Source organism: Musca domestica, unplaced genomic scaffold (assembly GCF_030504385.1).
Source record: "Musca domestica strain aabys unplaced genomic scaffold, Musca_domestica.polishedcontigs.V.1.1 1, whole genome shotgun sequence".
Classification (NCBI taxonomy): domain Eukaryota; kingdom Metazoa; phylum Arthropoda; class Insecta; order Diptera; family Muscidae; genus Musca; species Musca domestica.
This window is the reverse complement of record NW_026712114.1, coordinates 24,520,623-24,540,454: the sequence shown is the minus strand read 5'-3', so window position 1 is coordinate 24,540,454 and position 19,832 is coordinate 24,520,623. Positions and strand designations below refer to the sequence as shown.

Below are 19,832 nucleotides of genomic sequence, written 5' to 3'. Positions count from 1 at the left end.
TTTTTGCATTTGGCGATTGGCGGACATCGCTAGATATTCAAAGATAAGCCATAATGCAAGTAACACTAGATTGGAGGACGTATCTGAATTGGTTAAAACTTCACACAACCTTACATTTCTCTGAAATTTAGATTATGTTCAATGATGGACTAGATCTGTACCCCGCTGATAATGCTAAAAATTTTAAATTAAATCCTTTGAAATTTTTCGAAATAAGAAATTAAAACAGTACATTCTTTTTTTCAGTGTACTGACTATTTATTTATTCATTTAAAAATTACACAAACTTTGGTCGCATATATAAATGGATAAATGATCATTTTGAGAGTATTGTGGGGAGCCAATTGAAAACTTCAAATTAACTCAAAAATGCTATAGTCCGCATAGACTATATATTATTAAAACCATTTTTTTGGTTTGATTTTTCATAAAAATCTGATCGGCAAATGGCAACTCTCCAATTGGCCTCCATTGCCAACAAATTCCCATCGCTTGAAGTACGTATCTGTGTTTGCGCCTATTTAAACAATGGACAGACAAAGAAATGGATGGACTTGCAAAACTACATTTTCCACCAACTTACAATCTCATCAAGTGAGTGAGGAGCGAGTGAGAGTGAAGCGGGAGAAAAGAAAATTGCATTACATAAAATCAAGCTGCGATGTCTAAAGAAAATCACAAAACGTTTACATTGCATAATTCTTTTTCGGGGTTTAATGTGTGGATTTTTCCAATTTTTCTTTTCTTTAGTCAAACAGCTAAGGCGTCTCCGATATCATATATCACACATTGAGTATTTTGCTTTTTGTGTTTTTGCTTCGTCTTCTTTGGAGTCAAACTGGCAACGGCATAAATTTATGCGATGCAATGAGATATGTGGAGGAAGTGTCATAGTTGGTTGTTTGCAATGTTCATACTGAACTACTACTACTGCCACTGCTTCGGCTGTTGGCTTATCTTGTGGTAGTTTTTTTTATTATTTTACAAGACATTAAATATTTGTAAATTTACATGTTCAAGGAAGAGTATAAAAAGATTAGTAGTCATAATGGCAGCAAAGTGAGAGACGTTGATAGGAAATGCAGCTGGTTGTGTTAGTGTTGACTGTAATTTAAAATCCTTAAAGTGTTTTTATTTGCTTATATTGATGAATGAAGGAGGAATTGGATAATTTAATATATGAGATATAATTTATCCAAATATTTTCGTATTACGGCACTAAGGTTTTCATTTATTTCCATAATGACGTTAACGTTTCAATAAATCAAAATTGACATATAAATTACATATTTATTTGTAATTAAATTATATTAATTCAATGAACTGTATATTATTTTTTATTAGCAAATCTTGTCCGAATTAATAAGTAAAAGTGAATTTGTTTGAACTTTAAATTAAAAGTGAACTTTCATTTCCAAATACGATCCAATTACGACATTGCCAATATTATAATCATTTTCATATGGAATTTCCCAAATAAATTAAGAAAATGTGAAGGGTATTCTTAGAAATTAATTCGTTCATTTACTCGAGTAGTGCCATAATTAAACCAGTAAAGAAAGTCCTAAAGTCGGGCGGGGCCGATTTTATGATACCCTACACCACTTTGCTAATTTAGTTGAGCTCCACTTAATAATTAAAAGTTTTTATGGGAGAATTCAATCATACACGCTATGATTATAATTATAATTTAAGGTTCAAAGAACTTAATATGCCAAAGCATTTGTATCTTTTAAATTCGGACTTGTATTGCCCATTTGGTGCGAAATTAACTTGAAATCGGATAAAAATATATATGGGAACTATATCCAAATCTGAACCGATCTCGATAAAATTTGGCAAAGATATTTTTGAGCTGTATTTGATATATTTCCCTGAATATCGTTGTTACGGAGTGCATATTACGGCTGTAGGTAACAAATACAACAAATCAGATGAACAATATATATGGGAGCTATAGCTATATCTGAACCGATCTTCACCAAATTTGGCATACTACCTTCTAGACTAAATTCGGTCGTATGTGCCAAATTCCATCCCAAATATTAGACGTTTGGTGCACAATAAAAGGTAAATCGGACGAAGTTATATATGGGAGCTATATCCAAATCTGAACCGATCTCGATAAAATTTAGCAAAGGTATTTCTGAGCTGCATTTGATATATTTCCCCAAATATTGTTGTTACAGAGTGCATATTACGGCTGCGGAGAACAAAAATAACAAATCGGATGAACAATATATATAGGAGCTATAGCTATATCTGAACCGATTTCGATCAAATTTGGCATACTTATTTTCAGGCCTAATTTGGTTGTATGTGCAAAATTTTATACTATTCGGGCACAATAAAAGCAAATCGGACGAAGATATATATGTGAGCTATATCTAAATTTTTACCGATTATCTCCAATTTCAATAGGGTTCGTCCTTGGGCCAAACAAATGTTGTTTGGAAAATTTCATCTCAATCGGATAATAAATGCGACCTGCATTTTGTTCACAAGAATACATGGACAGACGGACGGACGGACAGACGGACTGACATGCATAAATCAACTCAGAAAGTGATTCTATGCAGATCATCAAAAGGAACTATGGGTCTATCTCGTTTCCTTTTGCCTGTCACAAACAAATGCACAAAGACATAATACCCTCACCACCTTGTGGTGTAGGGTATAAAAAGAAATGTCACACCCCGAAATTTACAATTTTTTTTACCCCACAACGTGTTCTTGATCAGCATAAAATTCTATGTCGATTTAGCGATATCCGTCCGACCGTCTGTGGAAATTACTCAAGTTTCCGAACGGAATGAAGTAGGTTGATACAATTTTACTCTGATGTGTGTTAGGACTGCAGGACTTTTGGTATTTTAAATGGCCTATATAGATCCACGTTTAGGTATAGCTCCCATATAACTGTACTGACAGATCTAAGTTTTTTTTTGGATGTTTTAGTCGTAATTTTAGCCCAAATTTGCTATAAACTGGCCATTATGTAAGGAACATCCGTGTATACAAATGTCAGTTCTGGTAATGCCCTTATATAGCTGTACCTCCAGATATTCGACATTTTGATGATTTGTGTCACACTTGCCAATGTTTCAAATTTGGAATTTTAAGTTTCCAATTTTAAGTTTCCTATGACAGAAAATTGTTCATACAAGTCCACGCCTTCGTAAAGCCACATAAAACGATACATCCCTTTATTCGCTATTTTCATGATTTTAGTGACATTATTCACCGAAATTATATCGAATTTCATATTTGAAGTTCCTAATGGGTACTAATTTTGATCAGCATAAAAGTCTCTGTCGATTTAGCGATATCCGTCCGTCTGTGGAAATTACTCAAGTTTCAGAACGAAATGAAGTAGGTTGATACAATTTTAATCTGATGTGTGTTGGGACTTCAGGACTTTTGGCCTAACTGTATTGAAAGATCTAAGTTTTTTTGGATGTTTTAGTCGTAACTTTAGCCCGAATTTGCTGTAAACTGGCCATTATGTAAGAAATATCTGTCCATAGAATTGTCAATATAGGTCTAGGTTCTGGTATAGTCCACATTAAGCTCCAGATATTCGACATTTTGATTATTTGTATCACACTTGGAATGGAAAGTTGGAATTTTAAGTTCCCAATGGGTATTACTCATATAGGTCCACGTCTTCGTAAAACCACATATAACGGCATATCCCTATATTCGATATTTTAATAATTTTAACGACATTATTCAACGGAATTATATCGAATTTCGTATTTGAAATTCCTAATAAGTACTACAGACAGAAAATTGCAGGTGCTGGTCTTCGTATAGCTCCCTTTAATACCCTACACCACATAGTGGTAAGGTTATTATGTATTTGTGCAGTTGTTTGTAACATGGAGAGGGAAGCGAGATAGACCCATAGTTTCTTCTGAAGATCTTTATAGAATCACTTTTTGAGAATTACTTTTTGTCAGTCAGTCCGTCCGTCTGTCGATGTATTTTTGTGAACAAAATTCATTTTTTATCCGATTGATATAAAATTTTCCAAACAATATTTGTTTGGCCCGAGGACGAGCCCTCTAGAAATTGGCGAGAATAGGTTCAAATTTAGATATATATTTTCAACCGATTTAGGGTTAATTGTGTAGCAAATGGCTAATATCAGCCGAAATGAACTGAATTTTGGCACATCCAACCGAATTCAATCCAGAAGCAAGTACATCAAATTTGGTGATAATAGGTTCAGATGTAGGTAAAGCTCCTATACATACATGTTTCATCCGATTTGGAGTTTTTAGTCTCTCAAATGCGTAATATGTACTTCACAAGTATGATATTTCGTACCAGATATCCGATACAGGCCAGAAATACATATATAAAATTTTATCGAGATTGTATCATATTAGGATATAGCACCCATATATTAGACTAATTGTGCGCCAAAAGGCCAATATCAGCCCAATTTCCAGAATTTTGACACATCCGACCGTCACAAATTCGGAGAAAATCGGTTCAGATATAGCTATAGCTCCCATTTATATGCTTCATCCGATTTGGTGTTTAAGTCCCACACATTCATAATATGCATTCGACAACAATAATATTTGGTACCAGATATCTTATAGAGCTCGGAAATACATTTACCAAATTTTATTGAGAACGGCTAACATTTGGATATAGCTCCCATATATATACTTAATCCGATTTCAGGTTTATTGTGCACCAAATGGCTAATATCAGCCCGAATGGACTGGATTCTGACGGAATTCAGCCTTTACCAAGTGCTTCAAATTTTGGCGAAATTCGGTTCAGATATACTTATAGCTCCCATATATATATATATATATATATATATATATATATATATATATATATATATATATATATATATATATATATTTCTTCCGATTAGGTGTTAAAGTTGCTAACATGCGTAATATGCCTTCCACAACAATGATATTGGTGATGATGCTGTTCGAAAATGCCTCTGTCAAATATTATCGAGATCGGTTAGGGGTTTTATATACCTTTTTTATATATCTCCGATTGTACGTCTATTGCTCACCATATATGTAATATCACCCCAAATTGATTAGATTTTTTCATATTCAAGCGAAATTTACCATTGGGGTAAACTCGGTCCGGTATATATATTGCTCAAATAAATATGTTTTAATATAATCCTTATCGAAGTCATATCATGCACTATACAGCAATGTTATTTGGTTCATAGTTGGTATGATCTATTTCACATAAATTTCCAATATAAACTCTTTTGTTACGAGAGCTCTACAAAGTGTCTTTCTCTTTGAAAAGAGGTTACTGGCTAATTACCTAACGTTTCATTGCATCAAAATAAATTAATAAATTATATAATGTTGTTATTTATTGTTGACCTGGTAGATTTTAATATTTTTGATGATAGTTCGGCTGAAGGTCAGTAAAACAATTTTATTTAGTTATCTCCTTTTTTCTCTTTATTATATCCAATATTTCGATTGTCATCGACAATCATCTTCAAATTCGAATTTGACGTTAAATTAGAGCAGACGTTTTCCTCTAAAACAAAGTTAATATCCCTAAAGATGATTGTCGATGACAATCGAAATATTGGATATAATAAAGCGAAAAAAGGAGATAACTAAATAAAAATTTTTTACTGACCTTCAGCCGATCTATCATCAAAAATAATAAATTATATATTTTTATATTATATTTTACATTATATATTATTTAATTGTAATTAAATTATTTTTATTTGATGAACTGTAATTATAATTTTTATTAGCAAAGCGTATAGTAATTAATGAGAAAAATTTAATTTCTTTGAATATCATTTCGAGACTACTCCAATGTTTTCCTTTCCAAATTTCGAGTTCATTTCCATATGGGATTTCCCAAATTAATTAGGAAATGTGAAGGGCCTTTTCAGGAATGATTGGAAATTCCATATGGAAATGAACATACAATTGAAAAGGGGTAGAAAGTGAAATGCAGTTTCACTCTTGAATTAAGGTTCAACATATTCACTTTTTATACCCTCTACCATTCTATGGAGGTTATATTAACTTTGCCATTCCGTTTGTAAACTCTCGAAATAATCATGATAGACCCTACGAAGTATATATACTCTGGATCAGCGTAAAAATCTAAGTCGATTTATTTAGTAGACAGGTTAAGTTCATAAATGCGGCATGTTGGTCCACGTTTTCGTAAAGTCCCTATATAACGCTACCTCCCAATATTCGATGTTTTGATGATTTTGCGACATTATTTATCGGAGTTGCTTCAAATTTCGTATTTGAAGATTTTAACGGGTACTACAACCTATGACGGAAAAACGCGTACGCAAGCCCACATCTTCGTATAGACCCCATATAACGGTACTACCAATATCCGGTATTTTTATAATTTTAAGGCTTTTATATACCGCAATTGTTTCAAATTTAGTATTTGAAGTTAACAATGGGTACTGTAAGTTACGACAAAAAAGTTGTCTATAAAGGCCCACGTATTCGTTTTAGCCGACATATAACAATACCTTCCGACATTCGGATGATATTAGTTACATTATTCACCGGAATTGTTTTAAATTTCGTATTTAGAGTTCGGAATCGGTACTACAGCCCATGACAAAAAATTACTTTTGCAGATCACGTCTTTTTTTAGCCCCCACATAACGGTTTTCATTTAGAGGGTTTTTTGACGCATTTTTTATACCCTCCACCATAGGGAGGGTATATTAACTTTGTAATTTCGTTTGTAACTCCTCGAAATACCCAACAAACTATATATATTCTTGATCAGCGTAAAATTCTAAGTCGATTTAGCAATGTCCGTCCGTCTGTCTGTCTGTCCGTCTGTCTGTTGTAATGACGCTATCTTTCGAACGAATTGAGATAGAAGGCTAAAATTTTGCACACGTAATTATTTTTCTAGTAGGCAGGTTAAGTTCGTAAATGGGCCATGTAGCAATGGAGGTGGGGTTAAGGTCAGAATAGAACCCTATTTCTTTTGAAGATGATCGCATAATATTTAGGGGTTGAAATGGACCAAATACAGAAAAAATGTCGGATTTTGCAGTAGCTATACAGGTCGCAATTATAGACCAATCGACGCGGAATTTCGCATGAAGCTAGAGTTTAGGGCGGGGAAGAAGCCTACCAATTTTGATGGTCATCGGATAATATTTAGCGGGCAAAATAGACCATATCTTTTTTGTTGAAAAAATTCAAAATTTTTCATTATACCGCGAATATTTTAAATCGCGGTGAAATCACAAAGCCATGACATGGTTACATTGAAGATCAGATTACATTGATGTTAACATACAACAAATCGGATATATAGCAAAATATGTGCGATATATATGTCTATCAAAGAAGATATGCTTGAAAGATGTCATATATGTCGAGAACGGCTGAACTGATTTCAACAGTTCTCATTAATTCAGAATGGCCTCTTGGCAGGAAAGATAAAACATCTAAAAAATAGCATAAAAATATCTCTCTAAAGATAAAAATATTGATTTTGTAACATTTTCTCATTTTTTTTCAATTTTGTCATATTTTTGGCATATTTTCATTTTGAATTAAACATTTGATCACCAAGTAGTTAGGATATCAGGATATCATATACAGATCGCATTCATTGCCCGATCCTTACGAAATTTTGCATGGAGATAAGATTAGGGTCAGAATAGAAGCCTACTCTTTTTGGAGATGATCGCCATATATTTAGGGGTTGAAATGGACCAAAAAAAAACCAAACCAAAAATTGTCAGCAGGTCGTAATTATAGCCCGATCCTCACACACATTTGAATGGGGGGTTACCGGACATTGCAAAAGCCAAGCAGTTTTGGATGGCCATCCAAAAATATTCAATGTGTAAAGGAGTTTGCCAACTTTTGTAGACAAAATAAGACAATGTCCATTCAGGTGACTTTTTGGAGAATTCACAAATACAGGAAAGACGAACTTCTGACTATTTCGTTAACGCTGATTTCGTTGAAGAATATAGTCAAATGTCTGTATCTCATATAGATGTGTTTCAGTTAAAAACCAATAATAAATGTTAATCTTTTGTCACTTCTGAGAGATTATAGGTCTTTGGGAAATATTGGTTCCAGATCTAGGAAGACCATTTACATGCTACATCTATCAATAAACTGGAAATGAGCAAATTAGTTTAAGTTGCTATTATTCGAAAATTAGAGAACGGAACCTGATGGTTTTCTTTTATTATTTGTCACAATATCTTGTGGAATTCTTTCGAGTATCTCGCCTATATAAACTGTATCATTTATTATAGTGTTGTAGGGTATTCAACGGTCGGCCCCGCTCGACTGTAGCCTTTGCTTACTTGTTTTTCAGTTCAATTTAATATATTTAAAAAGTAATATATGTAAATGTATACATTAATCATCAATATATTATAAAATAATATTAATTCGTTGAACTTAATTTAATTTATTTATCCTTGTTATAATTAATCAGTAAACATTGATTTGTTTGACATTTCGTAATTAAATGTAAACTTTCATTTTCGGGACAGATCAGGTCGGTCATTAACAATATCGACATTATTGTCATATGAAGGCGTTAATTCTGGCATTACGACAATGTTTTAAAGAAATTTAAAAGTTGTTGATAATTTTTGGGTTGTAATCAAATTTTGAATTCAATTGATTTTGGCTTGACACAGACTGTAATACTTCCATTGTTGTATGAGAGATGACAGAAAGGGTCAGCCTATATTGGCGATTTTCACACCTAACCTATGAAAGTGTAATACACATATTATATGTTTACATCTTTTTGGGGGAAGTACCAGAAACAGTGGATCGAAATTACCCATCGAAGTGATAGAAATTTGCAATTTATGAAAGTGAAAATCCAAAAATAATCCTTCGAATTCGATGTATTTGCTTCTAGATTGAATTCGGCCGGGTGTACCAAAATTCAGGACTGATATTGGCCATTTGGTGCACAATTAACCCGAAATCGGTTAAAGATATATATGGGACCAAAATCCAAATCTAAACCGATATTGATAAGTTTTGGCATAGTTATCTCTGGGCTGTATCTGATAACTGTTACTAAATATAATTCTTGTCAAATGCATATTATGAATATGAGGGACTTAAACACCAAATCAGATGACAATATATATGGACGCTATAGCTATATCTGAACCGATTTTTACCAAATTTAATGTACTTACTTTTAGACTGAATTTGGTAGGCATATACCAAAATTCAGGTCATTTGGACTGATATTGGCCACTTGGTGCAAAATTAACTTGAAATCGGTTGAGGATATATTTGGGAGCTATATCCTAATTTGAACCGATCTTGACAAAATTTGATACACTTATTTGAGAGCTATATCTGATATCTGGTACCAAAAATCATTGTTGTGGAATGCGTATGACACTTGTAAGGGACTTTAAACCCCAAACCGGATAAAACATATATACAGGGTGAGATAAAAAACTGCAACCAAATTCAGACTGCTGTCATTTCTAAGTCACTCGACAGCTTTTAAAATAATTCCAGTGTCAGCTCATTACATTGTTTACAAGCGTACAAAAGCATTTTGCTGAGCATTTTCAAAAAAAAAAAAGTTATTTGCTATGGAATTCAAGCGTGAGACTGTGATTTCTTTATATTTGGCTGAAAACCACAAGTGGATATCGTTAGAGCACTGCAGCATTTAAATGTGAATTACCGTGATACTGGTAGCGTAGCCCGATGCCAAGGAATTGGACGAAAGAAAACAGCAACATCAGCAGCAGAAATGGTTCGAAAGGTAAAGAACCTACTTGATCGAACCCCGCGTCGCAGTGGCCGAAAAATGACTCTTGAGCTGAACATATCGCAATATTCCATTCGGCAAATATTGAAAAATGAGCTCGAGGTAAAGCCATTGATATTCCAAACAGCGCAAGAACTTACACCGCAACAGAAAGAAAATACACTCAAAAGTGCTAAAGAGTAGCACCGCTTGGCCGAAAGTAGTGAACTGCCGCAGTTTTTAAACAAACAAAATGATTGTGTTTACTTTCCAAAGAGGTCAGCTGAAAATGTGCACTTTCGGTTGGCAACCAGAACTAAAGCACCGGCCATGGTGATGGTGTGGGCCGCCATAACAGCCGATAGTCGTTCTCCGCTCGTTTTAATCGACAGAATAAATGCCAAATATTATCGCGAAAATATTTTGGAGGTTGCATTAAAGTCTTGGGCAAGCAAACATTATGGCCGCAGACCTTGAACATTCCAACAGGACTCAGCACCATCGCACTCAGCACGAGCCACCTAATAATGGTACAAAATGAGGTTCCTCTCTTCATTTCCAGCGCACAATGGCCACCAAAATCTTCGGATACCAATCTGTCGGACTATTGTGTCTGGAGGGTTTTGGAAAGCAAGGTTGCCACAAAAAAATATCAAAGTGTTGATGACTTCAAGCAAGCGCTTCGCCGGGAATGGACCAAAATACCGCAGAGCAACATTCGGGCAGCGTGTGACAGTTTCATTGGCCGTCTGAAGGCCATAATTCGTGCCAAAGGTGACCAATTCGAACAAATCTAAACTTATGCTAAAACTTGATGCTATTTCCCACATTTTTTCTTTTGTTCAATAAAATTTAAAAAAGGAAATGTAAAAATTATGGCGTTTGACTTTGTTGCAGTTTTTTGTCTCACCCTGTATATATGGGAGCTACATCTAATTTTTGACCGATTATCTCCAATTTCAATAGGAAGCGTTATTGGGCCTAACAAATGATTTGTACAACATTTTATCTTGATCAGTTAGTACATGCGACCTGCAAATAGTTTACAAAAATACATAGACAGGCTGACGACTCAGAATGTATCATCAAAAGGAACTATGGGTCTGTCTCGCTTCTCTCTCCGTGGTGTAGGGTATAAATATTTGAGGTTAGACGGAAATTTGTTATACCTATTTACAGAGAAATTATAGCCCATTTCACCCTCTAAATATTTTCCGATGTCCATTCAAACCCTAACCCCATGAGAAATGACTCGTCGATTCCTCTGTTATTCTGGGCAATAAACTGGGCACTGCAAAATTAGGAAAAACATCTATTGTTGGACCATTTCATCCCTCAACATTTCATACGAAAACTTTCATGGACAAACGGATACACATAGCTAGATCGACACCGCACGCCGAGATATTACGATCGGTGGAAGTAGGATCAATATTTTGGGGTGTTCTGCCCAATCAAACTTTTAATACCCCTAACACATAGTTCAGAAGGTTTTTAAAATAGGATGTCTCTCAAATTACACACAACAGGTCTGTTCTTCATATGCGTACTTTAAAGGTTTTTTTTTTTTTCCAAAATTGACAGTTTTAACACTTTACCCGCCATTTAATTGTGGAGGTTGTGAAAAATCTGAAAGTACATTCAGATACACATGTTTGACTGGACATGCAATCTATCCAAATAGATGCACTCATATTTATTTTCTTACAATTCATTGAAATTCCAAGTGTCATCACCTGACAATAACAACTCAGCGAACGAACGAACGAACGAATGTATGAATGAACATTCCGATAATGGCCTGCACCTTAGAATTGGCAAATATCCCATACACCTAGTAATAGGTGAGGGGATCGGAGAGTAGAAATTAACGATAGCATCTTAATTTGTAATCAATGATTTATATTCTGAGTGGAATAACAATGAAACGTTGTAACTTTTGCTTTTCTACCCCCTTTACCCCCAATTTAGGCCTTTGTACACGTCTCCTCGGCCTTTGCCAATTGTTTGGCCTTACATGGCGAAGAACGTTTCTACACGGAATATTTGGGTATCAGTAGCGAAGATTTGTTGAGCATTAAGAAAATTTTGGGTAATGAGAAATTCGATCGAATGGAGGTGGATTTGGTGGGAAAGTATCCGAATACCTATTGCTATACAAAATCACTGGCAGAGGAGGCGGTGCTGCGGTATTGTGGAAATTTACCGGTTTGCATATTTCGACCGGGAATAAGTGAGTAGCAACACATTCATATACATATGTATTTAAATATAAATCTATGGAAATATTAATAATAAATAATTCTAATGTATATCCGCAGTTCTGCCCACCAGCGCCGAACCTGTCCCCGGCTGGATTGACAACTTGTATGGACCCATGAGTGTTTTATATGGAGCTGCCTATGGTGTTCTGCGTGTGATGTATGGCAATCCGAATCATAAAGCTGGTCTGGTGCCGGTGGATTTTTGTGCCAACATGATGTTGGCCTGTGCCTGGTATACCGGAACGGCGGTTAAACAAATGTGAGTCGGAGCAGTTCCAAAGAGATGTGAAATGACTAAAAACATATATTTTTATTTGCAGACCTTCCAGTGATCCCACAATTTACAATTTAGTACCGGATCAATCGAACACATTGCACTGGGGTGCCTACAAGCGATTCGTCGAAGAACATGGCGTCGAAATTCCCCTGGCCAGCATGATTTGGTATCCATTTCTAATATTTGCCCAAAATAAGTATTTCTATAATTTTCTGATCCTGATTTACCACACTTTGCCGGGATTTTTTATTGATTTTATGCTGCTGCTGATGGGCAAGAAACCGAGGTAGGAAAATATTTAAAAATTTCAGAATTTTTATTATATTGTATTTTTTGCCCTTTTCCAGAATGACAAAGGCCTACAAGAAAATTCACAAACAGTGCAATTTGTTGCGTTACTTTTTACAGAACAACTTTACATTTGACACCACAAACACACAGAATTTATGGAAAATAATGACCGTCGACGATCGCAGAATATATAATTTCGATATGGTCGCCTTGGACTGGAGTAAATATTTCTATAATAGTCTGTTTGGTTTGCGACGTTTTCTGGCCAAAGAAGACCCGTCGACAATACCGCAGGCCAAGAAATTACTGAGAAAGTAAGTGAAATTATTGATTTTTAATCGGAACCAATTTCATTAAGGCAGTGTAGGCTGATATATTTTTTCTCTGTGAATAATAGGCCCGATTCTGTATTACCTCTACGTAGGGTTAATATGAACCCAAATATTGGATACTATGAAATTTTACTACAATATATACCTTGACATTTTTGCAAACAAGTTAAAAAGTAACAGTCGGTTTTGCCAAAAGGTCCATACCCTCAGCCTTGCGTTATGATTGTTCATCCCCTTTTATGGGGATGATTCCGAAGTAGTGGGCCAATATTTTCCATTTTGTACCTGACCCCAATCTGATATAAATATTACAACTTGCCCGAAGTGGACTATTACGACTACATTTCTCACATTTATGATAATTTTATATGGGGGCTATACGAAGACGTGGACCTGAACAGATAATTTTCTGTCATAGGCTGTAGAATCCATTACGAATCTCAAATACCAAATTTGAAACAATTCCGGTGAATAATGTCGCTAAAATCATCAAAATACCGAATATCGGGAGGTACTTATATGTGGGAGCTATATGAAAACGTGGACCTACATGGCCCATTTACGAACTTAACCTGCCTACTGGAAAAATAAATACGTGTGCAAAATGTTAGCCTTCTATCTCAATTCGTTCGAAAGATAGCGTGATTACAACAGACAGACAGACAGACGGACATGGCTAAATCGACTTAGAATTTTACACTGATCAAGAATATATATACTTTGTTGGGTCTGACATGAGTATTTCGAGGAGTTACAAACGGAATGACAAAGTTAATATCCCCTTCATAGTATGGTGGAGGGTATAATAAAATTAGGATGGGAATTGCTTCTGGTATGAAGAGGGTGAACGTGAAAATCCGAATATTGTGTCTTTAAAGTTATAACCATGAGATTTTACGTCACTATTAGTGAGAGGTATTAGGAAAAATAGCTTCTTATTGGAAATCCATACTGAAAGGTACTAAAAACCAGTTATAAAAGTATCAGCCGGTTTGCCGACTGATGTGTACCCTCAGCCTATGTCAGTTTATTCAAATATATTTTGAACTTATTGGGGTGGTTCGAATGGAGTGGCCCAATTTTTGCCCATTTCGTATCCGACGAATGTTTGATAGAATTATTACAAGGTATAATGTTTGGAAAATGTTGAAATGTTCCTGAGGTATCTACGAAGTAAAATACAGGGTTGCCCATATTCGACGGACCTTTGGGCCCATTCCAATAGACGAGGCTTGTCCGCAGGCAACATTCTTTGCGTCAATTGAATTTTGTACGGGAACAAATGCAAATCAATGCGAATAATCCGTTGTAAAGTGGACCGAGCTATGCCCAACTGCTGAGAACGGCGTTTTTGGGATGTTCTTGGGGACCTCTCAACACTGGCTCGTACGGCAGCGATATTCTCGGCCGATCGCCTTGGTCGATTTTTATGTGGCCTCTTCGGATTAGAAAGAGCCTTACCAGTCGAACATTTTTCGTATAAACGCTTAATGGTGTTCTTAGAAGGCGCACTTCTCACATTTTTTAATGTTTTAAAAGCACGTTGAGTTTTCACAATTGACTTCTTCTGTTGAATGTAAATTTCAACTATTTCAGAGCGCTCGCGTGGCGTGTATTGGTTCATGGTAAAAATCTGCTTGGACTGACGCTTCAAACGCGGTATGTCATTAAGCGATGTGACATCTCTGTCAAAAGTTATGGCGTTGCCAGGTGGGTCCGTCAAATATGGGCAACCCTGTATTTTCTTTGAAAATTTGGACCTTTATTTGCCAATACCAAACTCAACCTAAATTTGATAATAATATAATAATATCATGCTTGGACCAAATCGGATACTCCTAACGAGCGTTGTTGGGCAAACCAACCGGACGGACACCTCTGAATAGACTCCAAATATCTAGAAACGGATTTGATCTGACTAAGGGTATAAAACCGTTATTTCGATGAGGCACGTTTTGGCCGTATCAAATGATACCTACCCTCTGTGGTAATATGGCTGAAAGTATCACACATTTAGTCCAGAATTTTGAAATTTGACGTGGAGTTTGAAAAATTAGTCTTTTATGGTAAAAGTGTTGAGAATCACTAAATTCGATAGTGTCTGAGTCCAAAACGTCAGTGTGCTTTAAAGTACATATGTGCGTCAAGCATAAAATCACGAAAGATACCAAAAAACTGTTTGCCCGAAAATTTAGTTTTAGGTAGAACTTTATATTAAGTGACACTAAAAATAAGTAACTATTTTAGTCCTCTAGATGTCAGTCATTCGAAATTTTTTTATGTTTTATTTTGATTTGGGGCAAACATGCGAAGTTTGAGTTTTATAATTATATAAATTAAAAAAGTAAGCAAAGGCTATAGACGTGTCAAATTTGAAAAAAATCGCATGCGATAAAAAATATGAAAAAATAAAAAAATGTCACAAAATACTATAAAATCTTTATTAACATCATTTTATACTTTTAAGTCAAGAGGGCATTCTGATGTGACAACATTTGTCAAAATCGGTCCAGTCATTCTTGATATATAAGCATTCTAACTGACATCCCCTTCTTTGGAAATACACATTGTATATATTTCGCTATATATATCCGATATATTTACTATCGGCATCTATTTAACGGTCAGAGTTGACCTGTTCGTCTATTTGTGATTTCGCCGAGATTAAAAATATTCGCGGTTTAATGGAAAATTTGACTTTTATTTAACATAAATGTTGTGGCCTATTTCACCCACTAAATATTACCCGATGACCATCAAAATTGGAAGGCTTCTGCCCAGCCCTAAGGTCCAGCTCCATGCGAACTTCCGTTTTGATTGGTCTATAATTGCGACCTGTAGAGCAACTGCAAAATCATTAATTTTTTCAGTTTTTGGTCGATTTCAAACCGAAATAGGGTTCTATTCTGACCCTAGCCCCACCTACATTCTAAATTTGTGAAGATCCGGCCATAATTACGACCTGTAGAGTGATTACAAATTAACATGGACAGACGGACAGACGGACAGACGGACATACATAGCTAGATCGACTCAGCTCGGCGAGATAGGAAGATCCATATATACTTTCCTATGTGGGAAACCAATATTTCGTGGTGTTACATAATTTTTGGCCCAATCAAACTTATATATAATACCCCCAACACATAGTGCTGTAGGGAATAAATATACGATTTATACAATTTGACTTTTTAAATTAACATACCCCATTTAATTGAAAAATGCTCATTTAATATTATTATATACAGGTCAATACAATATTATTATATACCCGTGTTTTTAATTCAAGGACAATACTTTCCACGTGTTGCGCGTGCGATATATTTGATAGCCCCAATTTAAAGTCTACCACAAACAGGGTTCCGATAGGGAATTCAGAAATTTTAGTCTAACAATTGTATTTTTTTTGTTATGTAGGGCAATTGCCTACTTATTTTTTGGGGAATGCTTCGAAAACTGTTGTTGGCATTGAAACAGCCTTTTTGGTTGGTTTTGTTAAAATAATCATATTTGACAAGTCGTTGAACTGCAAACCTTGAACTTGTAATAATTTATAATTAAATCGTATACGTTTTTTATATTTATAATAGAATAATCTGAAAGTTCAAAATTCCCATGGTTAGTCGTTTTAAATATGTATGTGTTTCTAACAAAAATTACAAATTATTGAAAAATTGTTGTGCCAAAATCAATAAATAAATACGGAATTACTTTGTTGCTCACCGAATGATTAAACAAGAATTACGATCTTGTTTTAATTCATTGTCAAATTAGAAAAATGTTTTGTATTACCAAATTCTCTGGGATTTATTATTTTCGAATTATTCCCACACGAATAAATATTTCAAACAAATTCGGCAAATGTAAGTGATATACACTTTGCCTACAAACGAAATGGTTTTACTATATAAAATATATCAGTTTTTATAACATAATATCTATATTTCCGGTTTTGTAAATTCCGCTGCTGTTTATGACAAAACATGATAAATACTCAATATTCCATAGACAGTTATTATATGACAATGAACTTATTTTTCTTTAGTACCGGTCATCGAAAAAGTTTCCATGCAAAGTTTCAGAGTTCGACTTTTCATTTCAAATATACAAATAATATAATAATTTCATTTACGTCAATTGCGGTTAAGTACCGCTTAGTTATGTTTAAATAAAAAAACTCTCCAATAAAAATTAAATCATTTGTTATTTTCCATTTTATACTACAAACCAGTTCCTTTCGGAAATACGTTTTTGTTTTAAATTTTTGTTTAAATAATTATAACAATTGAAAGCCGGTTTCGATCGGTTGTAGAATTAGAATTTTAAATTTGACATTATCCGATGATCTGTACTTAACTAACTGGATTGAAAAGTCCAAAATTTACAGGGGTATTGTACTGTCACATTCAGCACCAGAATTTGGGCGAATTTGTTTCCCAAATTGTCAACATAGGTCTAGGTTACGTATATCTTTCGTATAAAGATAAAGCTCCACTTGCGATATTTCGAATTTTTATTTACATTTCCATGTTTTTTTTTACATATCCTGAAAAGAAATCATGGAATTTTAAGACCGGAATTTAAAAAAAATCGTAAATATGTAAGGATTTATTTTTCAAATTAAAAATATTTTAGAAATTCTTTCAAGAACTTCATGCCCAAGAATTCTATTCTTTCAAGGACTTTATAATAACAAAGACTTTTGGCAAAAATAAATTTAAAATTATTGTTTTAGTACTTCCTGATAAAACTACTGTAAATTTAACAATAAAAAAGTTCGACATTTTTATTTATTTTTTTTCAATGACTTTGTAAACAACAATAGCGCATTCTTTTAGAATTTTAATTTTTAGATTTTTTTCACGATTTCGTGGATTATTTGAATTATTTAGTATCTTAATTGGAAGAGATTGCAAACCTGTTCTAAGGACATTCTGACAAAAAAAAATAATGTTTTTAAAATTTGTCCATGGTGATCCTGGACATAGGTAGTAGATATTTTGAAACTTCTCAAAAATACGTCCTGGACTTGACTCGTGGAGAATAGGTAACAAAAATTGTTAAGGTCTTCCTAAACACAAACCAATTTCTGATAATCTGTCTTTTCGCTTATCTACCAAAAATCGTAGATTATCTTCATTTATTTAAGAATTCTTGCCCAAATTTTTCTTTTTTTATTAATAAATTTAGAATCTTCCTGGTCCATTTTTCTAAATGATTAAAACTACAGTCTAGTGTTACTACCTGCCAGAAATCGTGAGCATGATGTAATACAAAAACTTTCTGAGCCAAAACATATTACAAATTATTTTTATATCCAACATCACATAGTGTTAAGGGTGTTGTCTTTGTGTATTTGTTTGGAGAAGGAAGTGAGATAGACCCATACTTTTGAGGATCTTCATAGAATCACTTTCTGAGTCGATTTAAGCATGTCAGTCCCTCCGTCCATGCATTCTTGTGAACAAAATTCAGGTCGCATTTATTATCCGATTCAGATGAAATTTTGCAAACAATGTTTGATTGACCCAAGGACGAACATTATTAAAATTGGTGATCATCGGATCAGATTTAGATATAGCTCCCATGTATATCTAAAACATCATAAGTCTAAATTTCCAGGGCAAATAAGTAGTGGATTTATTATTAAAAAATCTTTTTTAGAGACTTCCAAAAATTATAAAATTTTTAAAAAAAAATTCAATATTTTGTGTCTGAGATTTTTTTCAGAATTTGGCTAAAAGGACCGATCTTATTATTGAATTTGCCCTATAAAATATTTTTTAAGGACTTCCTTTAGAGCTAAAGAAACTCCCTTGCAATGAATGGTTAATATTTAATAATATATTTTTTCAAAAAGATCGTGGACAAAAATGACCAAAAATTGCGCATATTTTAAGGAAACCCACTTATTTTTACAATGTCAGCCGGACAGATTATAATTGTTTTCCGATTATTTTCCGGATAGGAATTATGGGTTTTGCAAAAGTATTTTTTTGGAATTGCCTGGACAAAAGCATCAGAATGTTGAAGGACATTCTAAAATTTTTTTTTAAATATTTCAAAAATGTTTTCTTGAATTTCCTTCTGAATGTTTTTTATACTTTCCGCCGTGCAGATCAGTCTTTTGTCTGCAGGGAGAAAAAGTTCGAAGATGGGCTATATCGGTTCATGATATCGTAGTACCCCCCATATTCTGTATTTTGATGATTTTAGCTACATTTTTCAATGGAAATGTCTGAAAATCTACACAAGGAGTTCCTTCTGAGTACTTCACCACCTGGAAGCGCTTGTATCTACGATATCGTATAGCCAACATACAACGGTTCCTCTCTTTATTGGGTATTCTGGGACATTGTTCACCGGAATGGTTTCAAATTTCGTAGTTTCGTAGCCGATGACAAAAGGAAAAAATAATACATATTCAGAGCTTCGTCCCCATATTTTTCGACAGAATTTTTTTGGAAACTTTTCCTTCCTTCAAAATGGTGGAGGGTATTAAAAGTTCGGCCTGGCCGAAATTAGCAGCTTTTATGCTTGTTGATATTTTAACACGTAATTTCTTAAAAATTATGTTTTGCTAATATATTAGCAAAATCGTGATCCAATCCTTTTTTAACATTTTCAAGGACCTTCTGACTGAATTTTTTTACAGGAACCTTGGGGCCCAGAACGATTATTTTGTAAAAATATTTGTCTAGTAATTTCTGAACAAAAATTAATTTTTTTTGTATATTTTCGAAAAACTACTGACCGATAATCTTTGTTTAAATTTAAGAATATTTTTAGAAGGTCTTCCTGAAATAAATCGTTAGTTTTTAAAGAATATTTTTAACAAAACCTTTTCAATAACGAATATTAACTTCTAAGTACAATATGGCTAAA

General features: G+C 34.1%; 2 protein-coding genes across 3 annotated transcripts in view; one reads left to right on the top strand and one right to left on the bottom strand.

The window, feature by feature from the left end:
• The window catches only part of LOC101900138 (cubilin), a 225,946-nt gene that overhangs the window by 139,122 nt on the left and 66,992 nt on the right, over positions 1–19,832 (bottom strand). The window lies entirely within an intron of this gene.
• LOC101898308 (fatty acyl-CoA reductase wat) overlaps positions 1–19,832 on the top strand; it is a 50,968-nt gene that overhangs the window by 30,662 nt on the left and 474 nt on the right. The window contains exons 4-7 of the mRNA XM_005180049.4: positions 11,755–12,016; positions 12,105–12,306; positions 12,368–12,610; positions 12,672–12,929. Coding sequence (XP_005180106.1) covers positions 11,755–12,016; positions 12,105–12,306; positions 12,368–12,610; positions 12,672–12,929 — 965 coding nt within the window. The remainder of the gene's footprint in view (positions 1–11,754; positions 12,017–12,104; positions 12,307–12,367; positions 12,611–12,671; positions 12,930–19,832) is intronic.